The sequence below is a fragment of the Leishmania braziliensis genome, chromosome 12, assembly GCF_000002845.2.
Source record: "Leishmania braziliensis MHOM/BR/75/M2904 complete genome, chromosome 12".
Classification (NCBI taxonomy): Eukaryota; Euglenozoa; class Kinetoplastea; order Trypanosomatida; family Trypanosomatidae; genus Leishmania; species Leishmania braziliensis.
The window spans coordinates 188,168-206,622 of record NC_009304.2 but is presented as its reverse complement, the minus strand read 5'-3'; the positions used below and the strand labels follow the sequence as shown (position 1 = coordinate 206,622).

Genomic DNA, 18,455 nt, shown 5'->3' with positions numbered 1-18,455 from the left:
TGGACGGATAGGCCACTCCGAAAAACTTGTGTGTACGCTTTGCAGAAGGCGTACTTTCGCTTGGTCAAGAAATGGCGCGGTTACGGAAAAGAAAGTGAGTGTGTGTGTGTGTGTGTGTGTGTGTGTGTGTGCAGGAGAAGATAGAGGGCATGTAACCACCACGCTATAGTGAGACTGCCGCAAGCGTCATTGTGCCGTTTCGGCAAGAGCATCATCGACCCCTCAGCTTGACCCAGGCCCAAACGTCGTTTCAGAAAGCCGTCAGCAACTAGAGGGGAAAAAAAGCAGGTAAGGCTCGTACTGTCGCTTGTATGAGGAGGAAAAGAAAACTCCAGCCATTCGCCAATACTTACTCGCCAGACCCCCTACACACCCAGCCCCTAATCTGTGTGCTGTCTTCCGCTCAATGTGCACACAGTAGAGAGAAGCACGCTTGGGGAGAAGAGAGAAGGGCGCATCGACTTGACTCATCAGGGTAAAACCTGATGTGAACCTTGTTCTATCGGCGGCTGTTTCTCGTTGGTCATTGGCCATTAGTGACAGAGAGAGAGAGAGCTTCCCTTTTCCCTTTCTTAGAAAAAAAAATACAGACGACCACCACCACGCCTCCGCTACAGACGCACAAACACAAGCAGTTTGCCAAGCATTCACAACGAACAAGAGAGACGGAGCTGGGGCGAGTCTGTAGACGGACCACGAGCCAAAGGCCACGCTGCAGGTGGAGGAAAAAGAACGGAAAGAAGCGCACTCCAGGATGGATCAGGCACTGGGGCGTAACGCTGGCGGAACACGCCTCACAAGCGCCCCACTCGCCAGTTCGCACAACTCCTATGATGCCTCCGCTGAGATCAGCGATCCAGCTGCCTCCTACTGCTCTCCCTTCACGCAATGCCGCGCCAGAAGCGACGCACGCTACTGGAGACGCCTCATGGTCGCCTCACGTCTCATGAAAAAAACAGAGCCCAATCAGAGACGAAACATGGTTTTGTTTGCTTGTTTATTTTCGCTTTCCAGCAGCCAGCAAGGCATGGCCCACATCTCACACATGCGCCCATGCACAGCAAAAGCAATCGATGTGTGGATCACCGCACTCACTTGCACCAACAAATCGAGCGACTGATCTGGCCAGATCATTTTTTTTTTTCGACAGCGGAAGGAAATGGGGGGAGGGGGAGGGGGGGGCACACGCTACGAAAAAGCTAGTGGGCGCCGATTTCGATGTTAACGTCGCATAGGACTGCTCAGTACGCCGGGAAGCAAGAAAAAAAAAGAAAAACCATAAGTGGGATCCCGTACTTCCACACTGTGCAGATTCTGCGGTGCTGCCCTGCCGTTTGTCTCCCTTTTCTCTTCCCATAGACATGCACCCACCCACCCACACACACACACACAATGGGTAAGAAATAAAGATAAGATCTTCGACGGGCTCTATCATGCCAAGGCAATCCTTTCGCTTTTACATCTTCCCTGCGAACTTCACGAAGAAGTGCAGGAGGATGATGGTCACTATAAAAGCGGCGCACCCCATGAGGAGCTGCATCGGCTGGATGGTGAAGCCAGTGGGCTCGAGGTCGTTCACCGGCTGGCGGGGGGTGACGTGGGAACCACGACGCTGAGTGACGCGCATGATGACTGCTAAAGATAAGAACAACGATCTGAAAAAAAGAGAGAGAAAAAGGGCGAAAGAAAGGTAGGAAGCTCGAGCCAAGATGGCAAAAGCAGGATGCGGGAGGGAGGGAGGGGGGGGGGGGTGTAGCTTGATGGCACAGGGTGGGGAAAGGGCAAAACTGCCGTCAGTGGTACAGGCAAAGCCGAATCCATTGAGGGGTAATGGGTGCGTAGCAGCGGGGAATATACGATAAGATGCAGAACAAAAGTGGAGAAGTCGACTGCAGTGAAGAGGACGCGGCGAAGGGCCCATTGAAGTGCCACGTGCACCATGGACGGGTGATCTTTTCTCCAGCTTCCTTGAGAGAGAGAGAGAGGCCGCGGCACCGCAGGCGTCCAGCGAACAGAGCACACCTCACCACCTCCGCCCACAGCGAAAAAAAGACAGGATGCCCGCATGTCTGCATGTAAGGGCATTCTGCTTCGTCTGTCGAGCACGCACACACAGGTAACGCATCGCGACAAGAACGAGGCCCAGAGATAAGACCGCAACAGGGTGAAGGGCAGAGGAACAACGTAAGAGAAAATAGTAGCATGAAATGAATTGAGTGCCTTCAAGCACGCGTGAAGTCGCCTGCTATGCGTTGCGCGTTGTCTTCTTTGCCACCTTTGTCTCTCGCGTTTCAGTTGTTGTTGTTGTTGTGTTTTGCTCTTCCTTTTGTTCTTTTGAGCCCAGTCGTACTCAACAAATGCGCAAAAATGTCTCATTTCCTGCGCGCGTCTTGTGAAGAGCGCCTCTTCCTTCTCTGAGTGCGCTGCCTTTACAATGTCAGGAGAATGAAGTACTTATTGGCACCTGAGCGGAAAAAAAAAAGAAAAGGGGGAAAAAAACAAAAGAGCACTCAGGATTATGGAGATCAACTGCACCCTCCCCCTTGCTTGGCAGTTCATTCTATGCGTTCTTTCTTTGCAACGTGTCCGCTCTGGGGGACTGGGGGGAAATTCCCTCGAGTGACGTTGACACTTCCCCCATCATAGGCATTGTGCACACGTGCGCACGGTCGCAGGCCGCTCCGACGCAGTGCCGACCAGGACTCGATCATCGAAGTCAGTAGCGATACATCGCTCTGTCTCCGCCGCGCCGTAGGCATCTGACCCTGCCACCACCACAGGTGGTTCGACATTGGCAGGCAAGGGGGCTACTTGGCTTTCCCGCACAGAGTGGGTACTGGAGACCCGATACCACACACGGAGGTGTCCTCTGTCATCCGGGTCATCATTTGTTCTGCAGAAAAAAGATGACGGCGGGCCCATCTCGCGGTGGCAGGCGCGGTGGTTGGTCTGTGCGGAGTCTCAACTTCGCGTAGCTTCGTAGAGCCTTTTGTACTTGGTTCGCTCTTCTGCAATCAGCGAAAGCTGATGCTCCTTGTCGAGCAAAGCGCGAAGAAGCTCTTTGCACTTCCGCTCCGCAGAGACAGGCGCCATCGTGGCAGAAACATCGCACGAAGTGGGCAGTGGATTTGACCTTGGCAAAGAGCGATGAATAGCACACCCCACACCACCACATGCCGGCGGGCTTGGAAAGGCAAACAGATCCGGGATGGCTCGCAGCGGCGCAGCGGCCACCATGGCCTTCTCAGCACCTGTGGCTGATGCTCGACAACCCTCCTTCACATTACTTTCTACAGTACTCATGGCGCAGCAGCCTGCACTACTCGGTAGCGCGCTAGAGGAGATTGGGTTGATTGGGAGCGAAGGCTGCAGCCCCTGTTCTCCAGCGTCATCACAAAGTTCCGAGGGTCTGGCCTCCATAGCGTCGGCTGTTGTCGATGACTGCGTTCGAGACAACTCGGCAGATTTCCCAGTGCCCCTCGCTTGCTCCTCCGTGAGGGGCGGCCACACCACAACGACACCACTTCCCAACGCCTTCGTAATGCGCCCAGCTAGGCTGGCGCTTGCAGATAAAATGCTCCCCGTCGTCGAGTCGCTTTGGCAACTCATATCCACGCCAGGCGTACTGTTGCTGTCCTTCTCGCTCTCGTGCGCCACATGATCACCGGGGCCCCCCTCGTCGGGCGGTGCTGCCGAAGCAGTGCTGACCTCTGACGCCATAGAGCTGCGCAGCTTTCTGGCCTCAGACGGAAAAGAGACACACTGAAGTAATTTGTGGGGCGACGGGGAGTGATGAGGCGGTTGGAACGGCGATGACGCATTAGAGGCCGAGTGTCCTGTGCTAGGCTTAGCCTGGGAGTCGCTTGCGCAGTTTCTGATCGGGGATACGCCTGGTGGTGCCCCAGATGTGCGGATAGCGCCTGTACCTGCAGCAAACGAGGAGGAGAGGGGTGCTGAGGACGTGTACACCTCTCGACACACCTGCTCTCTCCACTTGAACAATTCGACGGCGCGCGATTTCCATCGAGCTTTCGACGTCAACGCCTCCTTGAGCCGCGCGAGACTCTCAGCATGAGCCGACTGCTCCTCCCGCAAAGCTCGACCCAGCTCATCTACTGTGGTCTTCCACGTCCCTCTAAGATATTCTTCTGCAGCGTCCTTTGCGTCGTGGACTGGCCCCGCAGAAATATTCTCATGCGATGCATCATTCGCCTCCAATTGTTGTAGCGCCAAAGGTAGCCCATTCGTCTGCTCGGTGGCCTCCGCCTGCACTTGCGCCTCCACTTCCTTCTTGGGCTGCGCGTACTCCTGCCGAGATAGACAAAGCTGTGCTCTGGCTAAAGCGCAGTCATCACGGAGCTGCGCAACTACGACTTCGTAGTTTTCCATCGTGGCGTAGCAGCGGCGCAGCTCTCTCTGCATGTGGACAAACTCACAGATAGATTGCTCGCTGTGCATGCAGGCTCTATCATTGCAGTGCCGTGCAGTAGTCACGCCCCTCGACAGCAGCGAGTCGGGATTAGTTTGCGCAGAGAACGACGCAGTGCCGATATCCTGTCGCTCTCCTTTCCCACGGATCTCGTCTTCCACATGTACGCTTTTCACATTCGACGTGCCTCTCGTGTGCCCTGATGCCGCGGCAGGCGCTGCTGGGGCTGCGGCGCTTTTCTTTAAGCTCGATGGTGACGCAGGTGCAGCATCGACTAGACGAATACTCGTCAGTGGTACCTTCCCATCGAGGTTGTCGACTCTCTTGCGGAAAGCAGTTGATGACGGAGGTAACTGGGCCTGCAGTGGGGTAGCACCCGACTCTTGCAACATCGCTTCCTGTGCGGCTGAATCATCTTTGGGTGACGCCAGTACGGTGCAAGGCTCTGAGGGTGCCACTGAGCGTGTGTTAAGAATGCTGCGTCGGATGTTGTTTGGCCGTTTCGTGGTCCCGTCAGCCGCGACAGGGATAGAAGTGCTGACTTTCGACGGAAACGATGTCCTCCGGTATAGTGTCCGTGGTGAAACGTCCGCACAGGAGGTGCGGTATCGATGAAGCAACGGCGCACCACCCTTTGCGAAGCACAGCGATGCAGACGCGGGCTTGAGAGCAACATTGTCCTCATGTGGCGTGGGTGCCAGCGGCTGTGAGGAAGAGTGCCGCGGAAGCAAGCCAATATCCAATGTCCCTTGCGATGGACTACGGCTCAGACCGGAAGGGCTAGGAGAGGTGTCTGCCCTTCTGACCAGACGAGTAGAAGGAGACGGACTCACTTCTGCAACGCGGTTGGTTGTCACTATACCTTCCCCGCCGCTCGCCTCACGCAGCTGTCGGCGCTTGTGTACGCTTGTGGGGTAGTAGTTAAAGTCGCCATGCAGAGAGCGATACCCTTTCCCTTCGGCGAGTGGTGAAGGAGCTCTGGTCGACGGCAGCGCCGCGTCGGCAGAAAGGGTTGCGGGCATTAGTACACAGGAAGGTGCTCACAGGATGAGGACAAGGCGCATGCCATCAGGTCGTCTAGTTCTAGCATGAACAGCTCATAGGCGAATCTATAGAGAGGCAGAAGTGCATTGACGCCGGGCCTTTGTGTTGTGCAGCGGAGAGTTCCGCAAAGGTCTATCAAGGCTACAGTCCCGCGTCGGCAAGGCACCACGCCGGTGCCGAACTTTGGCCGATGCGTTGTACAAACTCTGAGTGAGATGAAGAGAAAAAACACGATCCAACAGATGAGCAACACATAGAAAGGAAGAGCTGGGGGAAAAATTTAAGAAAGTGAACATGCAGTGAGGTGATGGCGAGGAACACAGGATGCTTTCAGCTTCACCACATCCTGTGAAAGGTGGTCGAGACTGCTGCCTATAGAAAGCGCTCCATATCAGCATGCATCCGTCATCCCACGGATGCTCCTCTGAGGTCAACAGACTTCGTCTCCTCCTACACGTTGAATCAACGAGACACCACCTCATAACTTTCGCCGGAGGTAGCACTGCTACCCGAGGTCGAAAAGGCACTCATTTGAGACGTGGTGGTGAAGAAAACGCTTCTTTTTTTACAGATACATGAGCATCCGCTCTCTGTACTACAGAGCCTAAGTCCCAAAACAGAGCGAATGGGTGCTAGAAGGCATTGGAAGAAGAATAAAGAGAAAGCAAGAGCAAGAGGGTGGAAGAAAGAGAGAGAGAGACATAAGAACATAGAGGGATAGAGAAGGAAACGAAAACGAAAAAGCATCACCAACAGTTGAGCAAAACAAGAAGGCAAAGGAAAGCGAGCTGAGCTTCCATAACGGAAGCGAAAAGAAAAAGGATTATTCGGTCTTCGACAAATAAGTTCTCTTGTTTTTCTTTGCTTGAGAAAGAGTAGTCGCCAAGGGGAGCCTCTTTCCTTCCAGTCCGCTGCATTCCTAACTTCTTCTCAAATTGTACGCATGAGGATAAAGAGACAGTGTTGTGCACACATAGTGGTGTTTTGGGTGCAAATAAAGTTCGTGCTCGAGCCGCATGGTCGCCATGACTACTCCGTACATACACAGACATACACACACGCTGCGCGCAGTACAACACAGCCCCGAGCAGGTGAACAAAGTAGCTGACGTCCCCACAGAACACAACGAGCAATTGTGTTCTGTGGAGACCCTTTTGTTGCATACACACGCACAGAAAGAGAGGAGGGGTGAGGAGAGGAATCAGAGGGGAGGAGGCGAAAATCAAAAAAGATGGTTAAGGCACTGCGTGATCGCTTCTTCGTTCTTTTTTCTTTTTGCTTCCCCACAGCCAAGCGTGTTTTCTTTTGCTTTTTCCTCGGCGCTTTCGAGGCGTTCTTGACGGCGTAGGTGTTTGCGCCAGTCCCTTGACACAAAAGGAGAAAGCGAACGAAAAAAAAAAGAAGAAACGAAGGCAAGACTCAGGCAGCAGCAGCAGCAGCCGGCACAGAGAGAGAGAGAGAACGAAAGAGGTGGTGAATAAAAGAGAAAGGTGCAGGTGTAACATCAGGAAGCGGAAGAAACAAGGAAATCGAAAAATAGAAAAAAAGGAGCAAACAAACACGAAAGCAAAACGTCTCACGAGATGGAGAGAAAGACAGTGCATTCGCTGCCGAAAAAGAAAAGGAGGAAAAGGAACGAAAAGTGTAAGGAGCCGGGGCAGTGCGAAGCCAGGACAACGGAGGGAAGAGACAATGGGAAGGAGGATGCGGAAGGAGACTCTCGGGGAACAAATAGAGGACGAAAAGACTCCGAGGAGCTCAGAGCCATCTCCGTCTACCCAGATTCAGGAAGAAGAAAAGAAATTGAAACAAGAAGGTGAGACAGCATACGCTGCTAAGCCTTCTCTACCCATTACTGCCTTGCAGCGTGGCTCAGCACACATTCCAGTAGGCCATATGTGTCGACCGCGTCTCTCTGACGCTCTCCTTCGATTGCCCAGTGCCGTAGATGTACTGATCCCTGTCGTCTCATCGCTCCCCTCGCTCAAGCGGACAGATGAGACACGTCGAAGAACGGCAGGTTTTTCCCAACCTTGCAGCCGCACCGCTACGCTGTCCCCAGCTCCTTTGCTGTGAACACCATCGGTCGCGACGTCGCACCATGTTCCTCCTTGTACGTGTGGTGAGAGTGGTTACAGGAGGTCTGTTTCTTACTAACCCCGCACGTGCATCAGTAGTAAACTTTTCCAGGCTTCTGCTGGATGCCGTAAGGCGTCCTCTGCGGAAGTGCGATGTGAGTGTCAGTGCTGTATGAAGCGGTGTTCGCCATAGTAGGTGGTGAGAGAGAGAAATGTATAAGGTGACTTTTCAAGTAAAAAATGAAAGTGGAAAGAATTGGGCGGGAGCGAGAACAGGAGCAATACCGGAAGGGTGTCTGCACGCGAATGTTGTAGCAGTACAGGTTGTCAAGTTTTGTTTCGGTGCTCTCGGCGGCAGAAAAAAGATTTTTGACGAAGAGAACGGATGCGAAGCGCGGGATTGAGGGAATGTTCATCGTTTACAAGCAGCTGTTCGCACGTTGCACACGTACGCACGTGCACAGGTTCAGTTACGCAACTATAATGAGATCGCACATGAGGCTCAGAGTCCACTCCCCTCGCAGAGCATCAGGGAGACTTAGGCAGTGCATTGATGTCGCAGAGGTCAACACACCAGGGAGAAGCGATAGCAAAAAGCCAGTCAGCCTCCTGCTCTTTTCGGCGAATCGACTACACTTGTGATGGCCTCACAGGCAAGCAATTGTTCATGAAATAGTTCAGCTGAAAATAAAAGAGAAAGCGCATCAGAAAAGTGCCAGTTTTGCCAACGACGACAAGTTCGCACTCGTCCTTGAGCTGGTGTTCTGTGGGAAGAACAGCAAATGTGATGGATGGAAAGAGGAATTATACAGTGCATCCACAAGAGAGGTTTCTCTTGTGTTCATCAGCGCTGCCTCTCTGTCATCGATCGTACTGGGGTGGCAACTGCACCCACTTCATTTCCTGTTTCGGTGAGCTGACTTGGGTTTTGCGGAAGCGCGCCACCGGACACTCCTCCTGCACACGTTTGCCGAGTTGCTCAATCTGCAGTGGTGTCGCCTTGGGAGCATCCACCATGACGTTCATTCCACCTTCGGGAGTCTTTTCAAAGCGGATTTCGCGCAGATCCACGCCCATCTCGCTTGCAATGTCTCGCGCGTGCGACTCGCTGCACCACTCGAGTGCCCTGTCCAAGAATCCGCCGAGCGGCCCACCGGGTGGAAAACCGCTGCCACCACCACCCGCCGAACCCATCAAAGATGCTGCCGCCGTTCCCACCAGAGCTTCCGCCCTTTTGGCCAAAAATGCTGAACCCACCGTTACCAGTGCTGCGGCCCAGCCCACCAGATGCACCGCTAGCGCCCCCCGAAAACCCTTTGGAGAAGCCCTTGATGAAGCTGCCAAAGAAACGGCGAGCCACCGTGCGCTGCATCGTGTGTGGGGGTGCTATAGCAGATTAATCGGCCACTTCGCTGTTGCAGAAGCCGTATGTTGATACAATGTAGTGTTCTGGTCTACTTGTACCCGGTTTTCCTCTAAGAGTTTCTGCAGCGTGAGAGAAAGCACCAGCTTTACAATCATGTAGGTACGATGGTGAAACCATGAGAAAAAAAAAAAGCGGTGATTGCCCTAAACACCGTGTGGTTTATTATGCCGCCACAGAAAGAAAGAAAGGCAGTAGAGGAAAAAGGAGTGAGCCTACGGGAATCAACCCTGAGGACAGAGCTTGACAGTGCAGTACGAGGAAGCACCTGACACAATCGCATTGAGGTGCTTCTCAACACCTAGGTGGCAGTCTGGCAAAGTAAAAACACGGTGTAAAACAGATCCAGAGGTGTTGCATCAAGCTTTCACCTTTTCGTTACTGTACAGTTTTCTTTTGCTCAAAACCTCAGGACCACAGTAGCGAACGTTTCAGTAAACTGGAAGAAATCCTGCGCTGCACAAAGCAATCAAGAAAATAGTGGCTTGTGTGTTTCATTACCACTCGAATAGCGAAAGAAAAGAAGGGTCTTCCCCCACAATCGGCAGTCATGGTTCATGTCGTTCTCCTCAGAAGTCATGCTCACCACTTATACTGTCCGCCGTGGTATGAGTTGTATAGGAAACTAAATGATAATTCGTAAAGAAAGGGAAGAAAAGTCGGCGTGCTTGCTTGGCCCTTGTTACTGATTCAGCCTTGGAGAAGCTGAAGAGCCTTCTCATCCTGTGCTCGATGGTCTCGAGTAGACATGTTGTATAAACTCATCGCCCACTTTCAGTTTCTGAAGGAGTGTATACTTCTCTGCTATGCTGCCTTTTTTTTTTCCGTCCGTCTCCTGTGAGGCAACCACAACAGAGAGAACAAACTCGGTTTTTTCCCGATCATCGCCACCTGTTCGTCGAATCGCCTACAAAGGAAGAAAAGAGAGCATGCACTTCGCAGCCTTTAAGAGCAGCGCCAAGAGACTCGCTCACAGATGTGCGCGAGTGTTGAACATGTTGATCAGGCCATTTGTAGAGCCGTCGTGGTTGGAAACGATATTGCCGGACTTGAGTTGCGGCAGGATAGACTTGGCAAGCACCTTACCAAGCTCCACACCCCACTGGTCATAGCTGTTGATGCCCCAGATCGCACCTTGTACAAGGACTTTGTGCTCGTACATGGCGATGATGGCACCCAGAGCACGCGGTGTGAGAGCATTCACCAGGATCGAGTTGCTGGGACGGCTACCTGTAAACGTTTTGTGCGGAAGCAGGGACTCAATAGCATCAGACGGCATACCAGACTTGACGAGTTCCTGACGAACTTCCTCCGCGCTCTTTCCAACCATGAGCGCCTCCGTCTGTGCAAAGAAATTGCTCATCAGGATCCGGTGGTGGTCGCCCACGCGGTTCTGCGTTTGGACGCACCCGATGAAATCGCACGGGATGATCTTGGTGCCCTGGTGAATGAGCTGATAGAATGCGTGCTGGCCATTAGTGCCAGCCTCACCGAAGATGATCGGGCCCGTCTGCACAGTCACCGCGCCCGACTTCTTGGTCACACCCTTGCCGTTGCTCTCCATGTCCAGCTGCTGAAGGTAGGCCGGCAGGCGCCACAGGTACTGGTCGTACGGAAGCACCGCCTGGGTCTCCGCGCCGAAAAAGTTATTGTACCAGATCCCGACCAAAGCCAGCATCATCGGCAAATTCTGCTCCACCGGCGCTGACGCAAAGTGGTTATCAATGACGTGCGCGCCAGTCAGAAACTCTACAAAGTTCTCATAGCCAATCGAAAGCATCACAGAGAGACCAATGGCGGACCACACAGAGTAGCGGCCACCCACCCAGTCCCAGAACTCAAACATGTTAGCCGTATCGATGCCAAACTCGCGAACCTCTTTCGCATTGGTCGAGATGGCAACAAAATGCTTCGCAACAGCGCCATCCGACGGGATATTGTTTGACTTGAGGTAGTCTATGAAGGCGTTGCGTGCAGACATGGCATTCGTCAACGTTTCTTGGGTAGTGAACGTCTTGCTTGCAATAATAAAGATGGTCTCCTCCATGTTAACCTGCTTCAAAACCTCAGCCATGTGCGTGCCATCGACGTTGGAGACAAAAAAGCAGTGCATGTCACGCATGGAGAACGGCTTCAGCGACTCGTACACCATGACCGGGCCAAGGTCGCTGCCGCCAATCCCAACGTTGACGATATAGTGAATAGACTTGCCCGTTTGACCCTTCCACTCTCCACTGCGAACTTTGTCGGTAAAATCCTTCATCTGGGCAAGCACGAGGTTCACATCAGTCATTATATCCTTGCCGTTGACGTTGATAGCCCGGTTGCTGCGGTTGCGCAGCGCCACATGCAGTACTGCACGCTTCTCAGTGGAATTCACCTGCTGTCCATCAAACATAGCCTTGATAAACGCTCGAACACCACGCTCTTCGGCCAACGCCACCAACGCATCCTTAACTTCGTCGTTGATGTGTGACTTGGAGTAGTCGAGGAAGAGAAAATTGTCGTCACACTGTAGTGGAACCTCAATCGAGTACCGACTGAAGCGCTGCTGATCCTTCTCGAAATGCGACAAGATGGACTCGTTGCCGTACTTCTCGTATAGGAACTCCAGGCGTTTCCACGCAGACAACTTCGAGAGGCTGCTGTCTGAGGCTCCCAACACTTTGGTCTTGCGTGCTATCTCATACGGTGCATTGAAAGTCGCAGTGGCCATGCTCGGGATGCATCCATGGGCTCCGGCGCTCTCAAGCACGTGCTCGTTCAGTTTCGAAACATAATCGTTCATCTTTGAAAGTGGTTCCATAAGCGATATGATACTTTTTGTCAGCTAGTGTATAATACTGATAAAATGGAGCTACTGTGAATGAACTGATGATCTTGTTAAGAGGGGTATGAAGAACATTTCACGCTTGAAAATGATAGTAGAAAGAGGAAGTATGTAGCGGAGAAACAGAGTATTATGTTAAAAGGACTAAAGTTTTGAGAGTATGCCGCACGGACAAGAGAGAAGCGATACATGCAGGCACCTACACCCATATACTCAACCCCTTCGACCGGTTTGAGTAGAAACCATGTGCTCCATGTGGTTAGTGTAAGACCACTCATATGGCTGAAAATGTATTTTTTTGTCACCTCTCTCGAGAGCAAAACACTTAATTGCTTAGTAAGCATCCTGAGATTCGAAAAATAACATCACAAAGAGATGGAAACGTCGTAGTCCCTGCCTTGCTACTTCCAACGTACACATACCAAGAAACGCAAGGCAACCACAAAAAAAAAATTTTGCACACCGCTAGTTCATGAACGGGATACGCAAACTACCGCATACCCAGCGCACGAGTGATCTTTTCCAGCACAAAATCCTTCTCGGCGTCATACTTTTGCCCCTTGCTTGGAATCTCAAGTATGCAAGGAATCACACTGTTGTGCTCTTCCACAAGATGGCGAATATCGTTCGCGATGTGCTGACAGATGATGATGATACCGATATCCTTGCGCGCACACATCGTTGTAAATGCTTCTTCGATCTCGGATAAAGGAGTCGATGGATTCACGACATAATAATTTGCTGGAAACCCCCTTCGTTGCCCTTCGCCTGGGTTCTCCCCTTGGTTGAGCATCACTCGGTTGTCGCCGACTCCAGCAAGAAGAAACCCAGTGACTGTATCCTCATCCCCGATTATACCGACGATGCGCTGCTCACCGTTGCGGTAGCGAACAGAGTTCGCCATAGCTGCAGAGTGTGTGTATGTGTGTGTAGCAATCCCTTTGTTGTGTTGAGTTTTAGTCGAATGAAAACAGAGTTCCAAATACAACATGCGAGTAGGTAGCATTTGACAGTGTTGCACAGTCATAAAAACACTCAGGTTCAGCTGCGCAGAAGCTCTCGGTATAGGGGACTACTACAAGGTCCTGTTGTCTCTGCTTTTTACTGTAAAAGAACGCCTAGACACCTTCATCTCTGACATTGTGCAAAGATTCAAACATCACATCATAACTATTTTTTTCGCGCAATAGATACAGAGGCGCAACTGCAAAGGCACTATGTCACGACTTCCAGTCCTCATAGATAATATTTTTACTGTTGAGAGCTGAAGACTCGCTAGTAGCTTCAGCTGCGAGCACTCCTAGGACATTTTCTCCTGTGCTCGCCTTTAGATGCTTCTCCGCCAAATATTTCCGCAACAGGGTGTTGTCCACTATGCATGCGCCCTCACCAGTTACCCTACTCAAAGCACTCTCTGCGCTTACAGGTTCATCCACGGATGTGGTAAGGGAACTCCCCTTTGTGTCAATCCCAGGTTGCCTTCCAAGCTTGATTATTGTGCGCCCCATCGATCTGTGGTAAATCTAAGAGTAAAGAAAAGGAAACAAAGTATGGGTAATTAGTGGCTACGGTAAGTTCACTAAGAACATGCAAAAGACTATACATAGATGTATCGTTTTCATGCTAAGCAGCCACCCCTGTAGCAGCTGCGGTAGTGTACGACAGATAGTCGAGAAAAGCATTCTTCTGTTTTTTTTTTTTTTTTGACCCTTCTCGGTCACTAATATAGTGAGGCACACACCACCTAAATCCCAAAGGTATCCACATAATAAAGGGTCAAGTTCCATACAAGGAAAACGTTGTCCAAGGAGTAGCTGCCGTACTGATCACTTGTACCCTTATTAACGTGTTCTCGATATAGTAGTTGTCAAAGGGAACTTTACACTAAGTCCTGAGACCCAGTCATAGAGCAGAAGTCCTTTACCTCAGGCTCCAAGTGTTACGTCGAGGATCCAGAGCCTCAGCTTCTTCACATCGCTTTCTTTTTCTCGGACTTCTAATGCACCCCATCAGAATGCGAATTACAGTACACCAGGCACGTTTTTTTTTTCCTTTTCACCACACCACCAACACCCTCACTGCTTCAGAAAATAAAGCAGCATCGCAAACCACCCACCCGCTAACACAGCACACAGGATCAGTCAGCAAAGTTTCCAAGCACAGACGTTTTCCATCCCTCCCCTGATCAAATTCAGGTCTCGTTTTTTCCTAAATGTGGACATTTCGCTGCGCGATGGGAAAGACCCCCCCCCCCAATAGGCGGCCGGTAACCCAAAGGAAAAAAGGAAAGCGGAGCCCCAGCGAGCCCATATTCAGCAAAACGGCCACACCGCGCATCTGGCACGACCACCACGGATCCTTTGAACAAACCTGATGGACCCAGGCAAAACACGTGCGGCCGGCCGCCCCGATTTACGAGGGGCCAAAAAGTCTGAAAAAAGCCGAGGGCCCTGTTCCGAAATAAAAAAGAAACACTCTTTTGGGCGAGCTGAAAAACCCCTCTCGCGGCGCCGGGTGCCACTGCTCTTCGGCGCCCGTGCCGACGCCACCCCCCCCCCTCGTTTGGAATTAAGTGGCGAGAAGGCCTTTCCAAAATCGGCGAAGAAACCAACCGAAAGACAGACCTCAACCAGTACCGAGCAGTTCCCCAGCCCACATGGAAAAATAAAGAGGTTGGCGAACGGCCGCCCACACCCGCCCCCAAGGGTGCAAAAAGGAAAACAATCACAGAAATGCCGGCCGCTTTTCGTTTCCTTTTGAACGCCGAGAAAGTTGAACTTTTGACCACCGATAACCCGGGAGAAGGCCCCTTTTCTTCTGGCAAAATGGCCTGACCAGGAGGCCGCGGCATTTCCCAAGCAGCCAAAATCCCGGAGAACAGAAGCCTCACGCGTTCACAAAAACATTCGGTTGCCAGAGGGCTTTGTTCCTCTTTTGGCCATGCCCCGGCCTTTCCGCGACCTCAAGGCAGTGCCCCAAAGCAAGCGAAATCAAACCTTGATGGATCCACGGCCGCGTTTGCAAACCGCAGATTTTGCATATTTTCCCCACCTCATGCGGGAACACCCTTGCCACCGGGGAGGTCTCAGAGTTACGCTGTCTTCCGAAAAAGTAGTTTTCGGATACCTGCTGTAGGACCCAGGTCCGCCATGAACACCAAAACACCGAAAGTGAAAAAAGATACAAAGCCTGAAAACGAAGACTATAGTCCTCATACTTTCCATGAACCAATCCGGTGGTTCTTCCAAAAACTGTGGTGATATTTGGAAAGCAAGAGGGAAAAGCCGGCGGGGGACCGACGCAGCGACCAACTCCTTAGCTTGGCCCAGCTTCCCTTAGGCACTAGCGAGCTGGAAGGGGCGCGGGCACAAGCTCTTGAAAACATTGCTCGGAAAGCAAAAATCGCGCGCCGGATTCTACATCCTAGCATGCCAGAAGGTGGGGAATATATACAAGAGCGCAACACAGCTTTTCAAGGAAAACAATGAGACTATTAGAGAACATCTGAGAACACGGATTCATGAAACAATCGCGAAGGAACGGCGAGAGCACTAACTATCAAATGAAATGGGCGATCAAGAAACATAAGGGCACCACAGGGCCACCAATGCAAACCCCCGACCACTTTTTTTAACTATTAATGCGCATACCAAACAGCATGGGCGACTGCGGTGTTGAAACCAGGGTGCGCCGCAAGTCTCCCGACAAAAGCCTCATTTTCACCCGTGGGGGTCCCTCAATTTCTTGAATCAAATTGCCTTGTCCTCTTTTTTTGTTTTCAACCCTGAAGTCACATAACTCGCCCAGCTTCTTTTTCATGTATCTCTGCGACCTCTCTGTCAAAAAAAAGAAGGCCCCCTTCAGCGCAGGGTTGTTTACCGGGCCTCCTTGTAAAAGAGCGCTTCCCCGAATGGGTGGCAGAAACACCAGGAAATCCTTGCGGATTAAAATGAAACAATCAGCATTGTTATGTGATATTAAAGACAACCCATTTTCTATCACCCTGAAGAGAGTTCTTCAATATATTTTCACATTTTTTCTATTTTCTCTCGACCGGCCTTTGATGACATTTTTGTGGAAGCCCCTTTTCGCAGAGGTTTTGGTTTCCTCATGAAAGACCCCTTCCTTTTAGGCCTCTTTGTGGCCGTCGCCGCACCCTCGGGGGGGGGGGGGGGACCCCCCGCCCGGCCGGCCGCCCCTTACGACAGGAATTATGCCGGGATCCGCTTTGGCGCACGGTTAAAGTCCCTTTTTTCGTCTGAGGTGGTGGTTTTTGGCGAAAACCCTTCCCCCAGAAGATCCCCCTTTCAATCCCGCCCACCGCCGGCGCGCTCCTGTTTTTTGCCCCCCCGGGCGGTGTGATATTGGCGGTTTCGGGGTACTGAGGCGCGTCGGGTTGGTTGCGCCCCGGTCGCCGCAGGGCCAAAAGAGCCCAACGGGGGCCACGGCAATAGGCGGCGCCATCCAGTGCCGACGATTCGCAAACCACGCATGACGCGACAGAGCGTTCGATTGACAGAAAATAAAGCTGTCCTGATCAAGCAAGGCGCAAAAGATCAAGAGAAATGTCTCTGGGCCCGTGTTTTTCCCGTATGCCGGAGCTTGGAAAAGCCCCAAAGTGATGTGAGATGGTACGCCGCAATGTGGTGGGCCTAATTGCTGGCGCTGCTGGAAAACTGCGTGTGTGAGGGGCTTCCGTTTCTCCGTTGCTGTTTTGTGTCGGGGGGCCGCGTTGTCGGTCCGGCGCGGCCGGGACGGCGGCGCGCGGCAGCAAAAAAGCAAGGGTGCTCGGATTTGGGGGCGGGGGCCGGCTTGGCCTGGCTCAACGCCGCGGCCACCCTTTTCCTTGGGCTTTTCTGTCGGGGGGAAGGGGTCCTGCGTCCAGTCCGCGCCCGTTTGGCGGGGGGGTCGGCGGGTCTTTGGCGGTGGCCAAGGCCCCCCGGCTTCCGCAGCGCGCTCTGTTTGCGCCAAGGCCTTCTGCGGGTGATGTGGTCTTGCACGCCCCCTTGCCACGCGCGCCTCCCCCATGGGGTTTCTGCCGCCTCCTCCGGGGTTGCGCGTCGTGGGTTTTGTGCCGGGGGGCGGGCGTTGTTCTCGGATCACCCCCCGCGGCCCGCCAGCGTTTTGCAGAGGGTGGCGGCTCCGGTGTTGGGGAGCCGCCCGTCCACTGTGGCTCGTTCGGCGCCCATCTTTTGTCATTTGTTTCGGAAGGCTTGGCGACGGCCTGCCGCCGACCCCCGCGCACGGCATCGGCAGAAAAAGGCGTGCTGGCAGAGGTCCCCCTGCAAAAAACTCAAAAACGTCCTGAATCAGGTCTTGGCCCCAACGGTGGGAGCGCGGTTTGGTGGTGTCGTATGGCGCAGCAAGCCTGGCTTATCGCGCTTGGGCTTGGGGGTGGTGAGCGAAATGTGTGGCTTTCCCTGCGCCTAGCCTGGTGTGCGGATGCGGCGCGCCTGCCGGAAGCATGGCGAAGGCGCCCCGGTTGTCGCCGCGATATGCTCTCCTGCCGGCTGTGTGGGGGTCCCCGTGCCGTGTTGTGAAATGCCAGGGTTCGGGGGTGGTGGGCGGGCGGGGTGCGAGGTCCCCGAGGGCCCCGGCCCGAGCACCGCCAGCATGCGCTCGGACCACCCCCTATTACCCGCACGGGGGGAGGACGCCACGGCCCCTGCCCCCGGGCAGGACCCTGGGGGCGGCCAGCTTTGGAGCAAGTCATGCAGCCCACCCGCGCCCGTCTGGCACCGACCGCAGAACGCGTATGCGGGGAAGGGCGCGGGGGTCCGCCGGACACGTTCCCCGACCTGACGGCGGGAGGGTTCGTCCTGGGCGACCCGGGTTGAGCCGCGGCGCGCCAGAGGCGTGGGTGGGCTGTGGCGGTAATGCGTCTGTTTGGCTGCTGAGTTCGTGGTGGAAAGGGGGGGGGTGAAAAAAAGGTCGCTTATCGGGTCGATGTGACGATATTTTTACGGCATTGACTGCGCTCCGTTAGTGGGGTTTTGCGGGGCGTTGAATAAAATCGACAGGTGTCTAGTGAAAATTGCCAACTACAGGGTTGGGCGCGCAAAGGATTTTTTCGCTTTTTTTTTTTGCGCTGGAGGGCTGTGTCGCTCTTTCCAAGTTGTGGTGACGTGAGCCTCGCAATTTCTACATCAATGACATGTAATGGGTGCTGTGAGGTAAGCTGCGGTTGTGTGTGACTCAAGGGATGTTTCTGAAAAATTTTTGTGCATTGCAGTCGCGGGTGTAATGCCTTGGGAATTGTGGTACAAACAGGCAAAAAAGAGCCGTGGGCAGAAAGGGGGTATATATATTAGAGGTGCCCGGTGCACTACACGTTAGGCTCTCTTTCACGTACACCTTGTTACTGCTATTTGATAGAGAGAGAATTTTCTGAGTGACAGTTTTTTTTTCTGATGCCACGCCTGATTCTTAACCGCTGTTAAGCTGATTACGAGTTTTCCTTGCAATGGTTCCTCCAATACGTACACACCCATCCTTTGTTTGAAAGTCGTGCAAGCTACTGCAGTAATTTATAAGGGTCTCTTTTTGTTAGACGTGATTGAATGTGCTTAAATAAGTGGTATACTTCTGTAGAATATGATTGCCCTTAAGTACATCAGGAGTTTCTTCGAGCCGAGTGGTAGTTCGACACAA

General features: G+C 52.9%; 4 protein-coding genes across 4 annotated transcripts; all 4 read right to left on the bottom strand.

Annotated features, from left to right (window-relative positions):
• Positions 1-2,961: 2,961 nt before the first annotated feature.
• On the bottom strand, positions 2,962-5,451 carry LBRM_12_0510 (hypothetical protein, unknown function; the record flags this gene model as incomplete). Its single annotated transcript, XM_001563051.1, has 1 exon — positions 2,962-5,451. The coding sequence occupies one exon, from the start codon at positions 5,449-5,451 to the stop codon at positions 2,962-2,964; it is 2,490 nt and encodes an 829-aa protein (XP_001563101.1).
• Positions 5,452-8,412: 2,961 nt separating this feature from the next.
• Positions 8,413-8,745, bottom strand: LBRM_12_0500 (conserved hypothetical protein; the record flags this gene model as incomplete). The annotated part of the gene is made up of 1 exon (XM_001563050.1): positions 8,413-8,745. The coding sequence occupies one exon, from the start codon at positions 8,743-8,745 to the stop codon at positions 8,413-8,415; it is 333 nt and encodes a 110-aa protein (XP_001563100.1).
• Positions 8,746-9,944: 1,199 nt separating this feature from the next.
• Positions 9,945-11,690, bottom strand: PGI (glucose-6-phosphate isomerase; the record flags this gene model as incomplete). The annotated part of the gene is made up of 1 exon (XM_001563049.1): positions 9,945-11,690. One exon carries the CDS (start codon positions 11,688-11,690, stop codon positions 9,945-9,947), a length of 1,746 nt encoding a protein of 581 aa, XP_001563099.1.
• A 604-nt stretch (positions 11,691-12,294) lies between these two features.
• LBRM_12_0480 (putative vacuolar ATP synthase subunit) lies at positions 12,295-12,708 on the bottom strand (the record flags this gene model as incomplete). Its single annotated transcript, XM_001563048.1, has 1 exon — positions 12,295-12,708. The coding sequence occupies one exon, from the start codon at positions 12,706-12,708 to the stop codon at positions 12,295-12,297; it is 414 nt and encodes a 137-aa protein (XP_001563098.1).
• Positions 12,709-18,455: the final 5,747 nt, after the last annotated feature.